This window comes from Borostomias antarcticus, assembly GCF_949987555.1.
Source record: "Borostomias antarcticus genome assembly, chromosome: 14".
Classification (NCBI taxonomy): Eukaryota; Metazoa; Chordata; class Actinopteri; order Stomiiformes; family Stomiidae; genus Borostomias; species Borostomias antarcticus.
This window is the reverse complement of record NC_140247.1, coordinates 14257631-14268112: the sequence shown is the minus strand read 5'-3', so window position 1 is coordinate 14268112 and position 10482 is coordinate 14257631. Positions and strand designations below refer to the sequence as shown.

At 50.1% G+C, this 10482-nt stretch overlaps 1 protein-coding gene across 3 annotated transcripts in view; it reads left to right on the top strand.

The window, feature by feature from the left end:
* Window positions 1-1153: 1153 nt before the first annotated feature.
* The window catches only part of pik3r6b (phosphoinositide-3-kinase, regulatory subunit 6b), a 14774-nt gene continuing 5445 nt past the window's right edge, over window positions 1154-10482 (top strand). For 2 of the 3 annotated variants that reach the window (XM_084448892.1, XM_084448891.1), the window contains exons 1-11: window positions 1154-1247; window positions 3151-3176; window positions 3701-3805; window positions 4381-4472; window positions 5247-5315; window positions 6019-6151; window positions 6968-7037; window positions 7542-7725; window positions 8129-8309; window positions 8626-8706; window positions 9193-9562. In XM_084448892.1, the coding sequence (XP_084305018.1) occupies window positions 3164-3176; window positions 3701-3805; window positions 4381-4472; window positions 5247-5315; window positions 6019-6151; window positions 6968-7037; window positions 7542-7725; window positions 8129-8309; window positions 8626-8706; window positions 9193-9562 (1298 nt within the window). In that variant the 5' untranslated portion in view covers window positions 1154-1247; window positions 3151-3163. The remainder of the gene's footprint in view (window positions 1248-3150; window positions 3177-3700; window positions 3806-4380; window positions 4473-5246; window positions 5316-6018; window positions 6152-6967; window positions 7038-7541; window positions 7726-8128; window positions 8310-8625; window positions 8707-9192; window positions 9563-10482) is intronic. The other variant, XM_084448893.1, reaches the window with a different exon arrangement.

Here is a 10482-nt window from a genome sequence, read left to right as displayed (position 1 = left end):
TATGGAGAACTCTGAATGTCCTTTTGTTGTTGAAGGGGAACTTCCGTTCCCCAGTGCTGTGTGGTTTAACTGTCAGCCTGCCATGTCATTATAATACATAGATCCGGCTTCAGAAAGTAAATCCTAACCACGTTCTTAGCTCCACCCACCTGTGCACTAAACTAGCTGACTTCACTCATTAGTTCCCTACCTGGCTGAAGATTTGAACTCTAATCTGGTTATTCTAATGACTGTGATATGAGCTGGGTCAGTGCTGGGTCTGAAGCTGGGGTTTAGCCTGCATACCTCTGTACTCAAATCAGTCTCAGAGCTCAGTCACAAGACCGCATGGCTCTCACACCTCACTCTGCACAAAAGAAGCTGACGTTATTTAAGCTGTAAAATGCTGTTGATGTGCACTGCATACAAGCAGGTTATGAATCGTATCTGCATCAGTCTCCTCAGACCCCCAAACCTCCTCTCTAGAGAGTCCAGTTGATATGTTACGCTTAATGTATAAATCTATAGACCAAATTTGCCGGCTACTTCTATCCACATTCACCGCGGAATCTGTAAACCACAGGGAATGTGGGGAATTCCGTGTTCCCGGAGGTTCCCCATTTTTTCCACATTTACCGTAACATACGCTGCTGAAAACGGGTTTGTGATCGAGTTTTTCTACATTCATTGAGAGAGTGATATTTTTAGGTTGTAGAAAGGATCCCCCCCTTACAGTCCGATCAGACCACAGCATGGCTACAATAGAACAATGCAACCGTCTGTAAAACGCCTACAAAAAAAACATTTTCAGGTCCTTATGGTGCCACATACAACCCCTAATGTCAGAAAAAAGGAGGTTTCAAAACAATACTTTATGGAGCTGAAAAGGGGTTCTCTCCTGGGTTCTCTCCTTTTTCTATCATCATTCTATAAATAGAAGGATTTCTATATTAAAAAAAAAAAAGGATATTAGCTCGCCTCCTACATTACTACCCAGATAGCAAGCGGATGTGTAATAATTCTGGGCCATATATGGGCCGGAACTAAGCCACAAGGGCCAGATCTGTCCTGTATATGGCCCAGATCCGCTTGCTATCTGGGTAAGTGTCATACTGCGTGTACATACCTCCCTCAGGGGCGGGACTAACTGTAACTCTGCTTACTGTTGTATGCAGACTGAGGTGTAACAGGGAAGGTTTGCAGCTGTATGATGTCTAGAGTTTAACACCTCTTACCATTGTCATCTGGAGGAAGTTCTGGAGCTGAGGGTGAGCGTGCATAGACCACGGAATTAAAATAGACCACAGAATTCAATAGTTTCCCCTTGGGGATAAAATATCTGTCTGTCTGTCTGCTCTACCTGTCTGTCTGTCTGTCTGTCTGTCTGCTCTACCTGTCTGTCTGTCTGTCTGTCTGTCTGTCCCTGTCTCGTCTGTCTGTCTGCTCTACCTGTCTGTCTGTCCCTGTCTGGTCTGCCTGCTCTACCTGTCTGTCTGTCTGTCTGTCTGTCTGTCTGTCTGTCTGTCTGTCTGTCTGTCTGTCATGTGTGTTGCAGTCTCTATATTCTACTATTTGTGTGTTGCTCTCTACTGATGTTCTGCTGTCTGTATTGATGTTCTACTGATGTTCTGTCTGTGTTAATGTTCTACTGATGTGCTACTGTCTATGCAGATGTCTATTGTATGTTCTACTGTCTGTGTTGATGTCTCTATGTTCTACTGGTTGTGTTGATGTCTCTACTGTATGTTCTACTGTCTCTACTGTATGTTCTACTGCATGTGTTTCTGTTTTCTTCTTCTTCTATCTCGAACATTTCATTGTGTGCCTGTATCATGCACATGACAAATAATACATATCTTGAATCCTGCTGTCTACCGTCTGTTCAACTGTCTGTGTTGATGTCTGCCCGGTCTACTGGCTGTGTTGATGTCTCTACTGTATGTTCTAATGTCTGTTTGCTGTCTGTTACTGTCTATGTGTTTCTAGATATGTTCTGTCGTGTAGGTGCTAGATATGTTGTTCTGTCAAGGTTTTACTCATAGCCTGCCGGGGTAGCATTAGCTAGTGTCACTCAGTCGTGTTTTCTCTGTCGGTTGAGGTCTCCTAGTCTTGCGCAGACTCACTGGTTAGCTAGTCTGGTACAAGCTGACTGGTACAGGGTGCTTGTGACTAAGTGAAAAAATCTCACTCCAAACCTTTGGTCAAACTTGGCAGCCCTGTGACTGGTTAGGTCAAACTGACTGGTTAGCTAGTCTGGCTAGTCTCTACTGAACTCTACCGAACCTTCCTCTAATCTCCCTGCTCTACTGAACTCTACTGAACCTCCCTGCTCTACTGAACTCTACTGAACCTCCTTGCTTTACTAAACTCTACTGAACCTCCCTCTAACCTCCCTGCTCTACTGAACTCTACTGAGCCTCCCTCTAACCTCCCTGCTCTACTGAACTCTACTGAACCTCCCTTTACTGAACCTCTACTGAACTCTACTGAACCTCCCTCTAACCTCCCTGCTCTACTGAACTTTACTGAACCTCCCTCTACTGAACCTCTACTGAACCTCTCTCTAACCTCCCTGCTCTACTGAACTCTACTGAACCTCCCTTTACTGAACCTCTACTGAACTCTACTGAACCTCCCTCTAACCTCCCTGCTCTACTGAACTCTACTGAACCTCCCTGCTCTACTGAACTCTACTGAACCTCTCTCTAACCTCCCTGCTCTACTGAACCTCTACTGAACCTCTCTCTAACCTCCCTGCTCTACTGAACTCTACTGAACCTCCCTACTCTACTGAACCTCTCTCTAACCTCCCTGCTCTACTGAACTCTACTGAACCTCCCTGCTCTACTGAACTCTACTTAACCTCCCTACTCTACTGAACTCTACTGAACCTCTCTCTAACCTCCCTGCTCTACTGAACTCTACTGAACCTCCCTACTCTACTGAACTCTACTGAACCTCTCTCTAACCTCCCTGCTCTACTGAACCTCTACTGAACCTCTCTCTAACCTCCCTGCTCTACTGAACTCTACTGAACCTCCCTGCTCTACTGAACTCTACTGAACCTCCCTACTCTACTGAACTCTACTGAACCTCTCTCTAACCTCCCTGCTCTACTAACTCTGAATCTCCCTGCTGTTCTGAACCTCCATGTTCTGCTGGAACCTGAAGAGGAACCTGAACCATGGATCCCACAGGTACCATCCTGAATGCGCTTGTCATATTGACTGTGATTCGTCAGTTTGAATGTGATTGTCATATTGATTGTGATTCGTCAGTTTTAATGTGATTGTCATATTGACTGTGATTCGTCAGTTTGAATGTCAGTGTCATATTGATTGTGATTCGTCAGTTTGAATGTGAGTGTCATATTGATTGTGATTCGTCAGTTTGAATGTGATTGTCATATTGATTGTGATTCGTCAGTTTGAATGTGATTGTCATATTGATTGTGATTCGTCAGTTTGAATCTGATTGTCATATCGATTGTGATTGGTCAGTTTGAATGTGATTGTCATATTGATTGTGATTCGTCAGTTTGAATGTGATTGTCATATTGATTGTGATTCGTCAGTTTGAATGTGATTGTCATATTGATTGTGATTCGTCAGTTTGAATGTGATTTCATATTGATTGTGATTCGTCAGTTTGAATGTGATTGTCATATTGATTGTGGTTCTGATTGCGTGACTCTTGACTCCTAACTTGTTCTGGTTCTGAGGTGTGGGCGTGTCCACGGAGGTGGAGTCAGGTCTATATAACAACGTCCAGGCGGTTCTGAGGGAACTGGACGGCCTCGACCCTGCTGACCTCTCCCCCAGAACAGGTACTTTAATCTCCACAAGCTAGACTCTGGAGGTCCCGGAGGTTAAAGGTGCAGTACGCGTTTTGGCTCAGAAGCACTTTTTGTTAAATCTTTTGTTTGCTATTCTTGCACTTTGCCTTACGCACTAGATTATGCTCTTAGTCACTTGTTTTAGAAAGGAAATGCATTTGTGAGTTCTGGCAAGTAGTAGTACATTGGCTTCCTTTGGATAAAAGCGTCAGCTAAATGACTGTAATGTAAATGTAATGTAATGTAATGCTAACCTGACGTGCTTCGCATAACCATCTGGGAACTCTCAGTTGGAAACTGTTTGGAAAAGGGCAGGCTCTTTCATAAGTACCGTGTGTCTCCATCTATCACGCGCCAACTTCAACCGCTCCTCGTTGCCATAAACCCGCCCAGCGTAGCTGTTTGTATTTCAAATTCCTCAGAACGACAACGCTGATTGGCGAGATCGTTTTCTGATCTGGCACAAAACGGATCTCTATGGAGAGTATCCAGACTGATTTACGAGGGAAGCAGAATGTGAGCTGGCGGAATCAGGGCGGTCTCACCAGGCTACGTTTCTGCTGTAGGGATGTTAAGATGGACGCTGCATAAGAAGGTGGCGATGCACCCCTCGCATGCCAACTCGCTGGCCCGCGTCCTGGTCAAGGAGCTGGAGAAGGTTAGTTAGTCTCTCCTTTGAATACAACTTTATTGTTCAGCCAATTTTTCTTTGGGCTCACCTCAGAACAGTTTAAAAAACACATAATCACACACAGGACATGTGATACTTACAACATCACACATACCTAACATTTCTCATGTTCGTTTTTGCTGTTGTGTTGGGACTCTCGTACGATTAGTGGTTGCCGTGGCAGCTATCGGGTGTCAATAAACAACAACTGTTAGCGTCTAAGCTACTGACTAGGCTACTGTGTACAGACTCAGCATAGAACTGGCTGTGTTGCACACGGCTCTGTATCTTTGTTTATGTCAGAATGTGGCAGGTGTTTTGGTGACAAACATGCTCCTCCTCTTTCTCCTCCCCACCTCTTCCAATCATTCTCCTCCCAACCACTCCCTCCTCCTCCTCTTCCAATCACCCCCCGCCTCCTCCTCCTCTTCCAATCACCCCCCCCCCGCCTCCTCCTCCTCTTCCAATCACCCCCCTCCTCCTCCTCCTCTTCCAATCACCCTCCTCCTCCTTCTCCTCCCCACCTCTTCCAATCATTCTCCTCCTAACCACTCCCTCCTCCTCCTCTTCCAACCACCCCTCCTCCTCCTCCTCCTCCTCTTCCAATCACCCTCCTCCTCCTTCTCCTTCTCCTCCCCACCTCCTCTTCCTCCTCCAATCACCCCCTCCTCCTCCTTCTCCTCCTCTTCCAATCACCCCCCTCCTCCCCCCTCCCCCCTCCTCTCCCAACCACCCCTCCTCCTCCTCCTCCTCCTCCTCCAGGTTGACAGGACAGATCGTAAACGCCACGTCATCCCTCTCCTCCACACCCTCTCCTACGTGCTCCTTCAGGTCCGACCTCCGACCTCTACACCTCACACCTCCGCTCACCTGTACGCCCTGACCACACCAAACCATGGGTCTCACTGTGTGGTGTTCGGGCAATACTACTCTTCCTCATCATCATCATCGTCCTTGTTTTAATGAGGGTGTTGGTGTGTTGGGTGGTTGATGTCGGTGCTGGTGTTGGTGTTGGTGTTGGTGTTGGTGTTGATGTTGGTGATGGTGCTGGTGTTGATGTTGATGTTGGTGTTGATGTTGGTGATGGTGTTGATGTTGATGTTGATGTTGATGTTGATGTTGATGTTGATGTTGATGTTGGTGTTGGTGCTGGTGTTGATGTTGGTGTTGATGTAGGTGTTGATGTTGATGTTGGTGTTGGTGTTGCTGCTGGTGTTGGTGTTGGTGCTGGTGTTGGTGTTGGTGTTGGTGCTGGTGCTGGTGTTGGTGTTGGTGTTGGTGCTGGTGCTGGTGTTGGTGTTGGTGTTGGTGTTGGTGTTGGTGTTGGTGCTGGTGCTGATGTTGGTGTTGGTGTTGATGTTGGTGTTGATGTTGGCCATGATCCAGCTATGTGGAGTGATCCCATCTCTGCAGGTGGCTGGTTAGTCAGACTCCTGTGTCATTCCCCCTAACGTGGCTCTCTCTCTCTCTCTCTCTCTCTCTGTCTCTCTCTCTCTCTCTCTCTCTCTCTCTCTCTCTCTCTCTGTGGGAGCAGTCGGCCCACATTCCAGCCAGTGTGACCCGGAGGGCGTGCGAGTGCTGCTGCCGGCTCCTCACCCTGCCGGAGCCCGACAGCTCCGTGGTGCTCAGCTACCTGAGGGGACTGAGGATGGAGATCGCTGCCCCAGGTACCGTCCGCCCTGGCCTGGACACTGGCCTGGACACTGGCCTGGACACTGGCCTGGACACTGTCCTCCCTCGACAGCCGCATTGAAAAGCATTCTCCTTGTTGGAGCCTTATTCCATATATGGGTTTGTGGGTGTGGTTTGTAAAGTGCCATGTGTAGAGTGCCAATGGCAAACGGAGTGGAGGGGACATATAGGTGAGCACCCAGGTAATAGGGAGGGGGGGGGGCGTGTGTTTGGGGAGAAGCCTACCCAGACAGCAATCCGATCAGGGCCATATACAGGCCAGATCTGGCACTTGTGGCTTAGTTACGGCCCATATATGGCCCAGATCCGCTTGCTATCTGGGTAACAGTTTTCGAACGTGTATTTGTGTACTTGGTGTTGATAATTTACGTGTAGAACTTTAGAAGCACTATTGGAGTGCCGGTTTTGTTTTATCTTTTGCATTTTGAGTTATCGAGTTAATAAACGGATCACCGCATCCAAAGATATATAACGTTTTGAACAAGATTTTTTTGCTTTTGACACTTAGAACACGCGTCTAAACTAGTCCCATTCGCCGCCCTCGGCGTCTTATTGGTCAAAGAAATGGTATACTCCTGTTTCATTCTTAAAAGTGTCTGAACGTCATTGGGGTGCATTTGATTCGCGTCACCATTAGTTGGTTCAGTCACACATGGTTAGGATGTGTCTACCCATAGTATTTGACAGCGTTGGTGACACCACCTCGTGTCTATCTGTGCACGTCCCTGCATGCGTTACTGTACATTTTATACTGTAACATGTTTTTGAAACACTTTATTCCTTCCTCCCAGGAGCTCTGTACCAGAAGAGGGTCTTGTCAGAGCAGAACCTGAGGACTGAACACTTCAACCAGCAGGAGAGGTGGGTAGCGGACACCAGCGACCACACGCTAGTAGTGTTAAGAACATATTGCCTATTATCAGTAGCGGCAGACTGTTCTGAACTTACAGCTGATGGCAGATGTTCCTGGCTTGGTTGGTGACTGTCACCTTCACTCCTACACGGTCACAACTGTTGATGGAACACAGTTTGATGTCGTTGGTCACACACCGGTCAGACTGACAGCTGGGGTTGGGGCTGATCTGAGCTGCGTCTGAGGTTCTGTTGTGTTTCCTATTGTATGACCTCTGTTATACTGACCACATCTTGTCTGTCTGTCTGTCTGTCTGTCTGTCTGTCTGTCTGTCTGTCTGTCTGTCTGTCTCCCTGTTTGTTTATTTGCCTGCCTGCCTGTCTGTCTGTCTGTCTGTCTGCCTGTCTGTCTGTCTGTCTGTCTGTCTGTTTGCCTGTCTGTCTCTCTCTATTTGTCTGTCTGTATCCGTCTGCCCCTCTGCCTGCCTGACCTACCCCTCCTCTCTGCTGTAGAGTGTTTGTGTTCGCAGACCCAGCCGTGTTCTCGGGGTCCCTGGGGGCCTCGGTGAGGGCGGACCTGGAGGTGGGGAGGACCCCCAGGGGGCCCCGGGCCCTGGAGAGGCGGGTGCTGCTGCACACCCTGCAGGCCGGGCTGGGCGGAGCCTGCCACGGACCCTCCCTCGCCGCGGCCCTGGAGGTCTCTACTCCACACACCCCCGCTATTAAGACCCCCGTCTCTGTTTAGAATAAGCCCTGCGCAAAGAACGCAGATAGAGAGAGAGGGAGGGAGGGAGGGAGGAGAGAGAAAGAGGGAAAGAGGAGAGAAAGAGGGAGGGAGGGCAGAGGGAGGGGAGAGGGAGGGAGGAGAGAGAGAGGGAGGGAGGGAGGAGAAAGAAAGAGGGAGGGAGGAGAGAGGGAGAGGGGACAGACCAGGTCGGACTGGCAGTGCTGGTAGGAATTAGGTTTACACACGTGTGTGTGTATGTGTGTGTGTGTGCGTGCGTGCGTGTGTGTGTGTGTGTGTGTGTGTGTGCTCGTGCGTGCGTGTGTGTGTGTGTGTGTTTGCTTATGTACTGTGTGTGTGTGTGTGTGTGTTCCAGGCTCTAGGGGAGGAGGTGCTGCGGTTCTTCCAGGAGATGGTGCAGGCTGTGGAGCAGACAGTTGCGAGGGGCGGGGACAGTACCAGCCCGGCCCAGTACCAAACCAGACTGCACACCCTCTACCAGGACATCCTGACCACGGCTCGGACCAGTGGGGGCGCTGGTGGACAGGATGTGCAGGGTGGGCCGTGATTCACTAGGATATGAAACTAGACATGATGTTATGGACCGGGCGTCAGGACAGTCAGTTCATTTATAGTAACTCTCTGTGTCTCTCTCTCTCTCTCTCTCTCTCTCTCTCTCTCTCTCTCTCTCTCTCTGTCTCTCTCTCTCTCTCTCTCTGTCTCTCTCTCTCTCTCTCTCTCTCTGTCTCTCTCTCTCTGTCACACTCTCTCTCTCTCTCTCTCTCTCTCTCTCTTTCTTTCTCTCTCTCTTCCTGTCTCTCTCTCTCTCCCTGTCTCTCTCTCTCTCTCTCTGTCTGTCTCTCTGTCTCTCAGAGACTGCTGGTCGTGTGTCCAGTGCTCCTCTTCCCTGTCCAGACATCAGCTTCTATCTGTGGTACAAGGAAGAGGAGCTATGTGAGTCCAACTCAACAGGAAACAACAAAACGTTGGTTCCTATATTCCATTATCTAGCTCATCTCATAGTTTCTCTCTGTGTGGAACATTCTAGTTTGTCTGACAGTTTCTTTCTGTGTGGAACGTTCTACAGTAGCTCATCTTGACAGTTTGTTCTTGTGTTCTGCACTCTCCTGTTAGTCATGTCTAAGTATTTAGCCCATGTTTATTGCTCTGTATATGTTCATAGCCAACAGACAAACATTTTCCAGGAGCTTGCTCGATCGTCTCGTTGAGTCAGGGAAGAACTTTTACAGCTCACTTTTCTGGCCCCCGGGTGAAACAGTTTTTTTTGCTTCCCTCTGGAATATGTAGGGGTGGAACCTACTGTATGCCCCCCCCCCCCCCCCCCCCCATTGCTCTCTGTAAAGCGCATTGTGTTGCCTCTGTGTATGAAATGCGCTATACAAATAAAGTTTGATTTGATTGGATTTGATTCTGCCTAAGGGAACGTTCTGGTGAACTTCGCCCTGAACACCTCCTCCTCAGAGGGAGAGCAGGAGCAGGAGGTGACGAGGGAGTCGGTCGAGTCCTTCGACAGCGGGATCGGGAGGGACCTGACAGAGCTGGAGGAGGAGGAGGAGGAGGAGAGGAAGGAGGAGGAGCAGGGGGAGGAGAGGCCAGCGTTCTCCCGGGTGGCGTGTGTGGGCCGGGGGCTGCGGTCCAGGGACAGGCTGGCCCTGGTGAGGAGCTCGACGCCGGGGGGCGCCGGGGGGGCGCCGCTGCCCCGGGAGGGGAGGAGCCACACCGCTCGGCTGGTGGTGATGGGGGACGACCGCGTGCTGGGGAGACTGGCCAAGGCCTGGCTGTCCATACGGTAGGCTGGACAGGGCTGAGGACAGGGGGCTGGAGGGGACAGGGGGCTGGAGGGGGCTGGGGACAGGGGGCTGGAGGGGACAGGGGGCTGGAGGGGGCTGGGGACAGGGGGCTGGAGGGGACAGGGAACTGGAGGGGACAGGGGGCTGGAGGGGACAGGGGGCTGGAGGAGACAGGGGACTGGAGGGGACAGGGGGCTGGAGGGGACAGGGGGCTGGAGGGGACAGGGGACAGGGGGCTGGAGGGGACAGGGGACTGGAGGGGACAGGGGGCTGGAGGGGACAGGGGGCTGGAGGGGACAGGGGACAGGGGACAGGGGACAGGGGCTGGAGGGGACAGGGGGCTGGAGGGGACAGGGGGTTGGAGGGGGCTGTGGATGGGGCGTAGCCTGGTAAACCGGACGCATCGCACACAAAAAATAGATGTTCTCACGATAGAATCTGGACTTTAAGCCGTCCAGAGTGATTTGAGTGGACGGGAGTACTTGCCTTGACAGACGAACTCCTTCAGCCAGTCAGCGTAACAAAACATAGATCAAACTTTTGCCAAATCCAGTCGAAGAACGGGCGAAAACATTGTTTCTGCTGAGAAACTCCGCTAGTGCATACTCTTGTTCTTCTTTGATTGTTGTTATTGAGTCTATTTATGCAATAACTTCACTTATGGCTGTTTATTCTTCTAACATTAACGTTACCGCTCGTTGCTTCGTTCTACTAGCAGACTCCTGTATTTTGCGTCATCATCTTCAGGAAACAATCAGGGACTGGGAGCGGAACAGCAGTTAAGATGCAGTCTCCTGATTGGTGCCCCATTTTCTGGGGAAACTCAAATCGCTCTGGGCGGCTGGAAGTCCAGACACTATTGTGAAAACGCCATTTGAGTCTGGTTTGCTATGCTGGACGCGGGGTGGGGCTGGGGAGA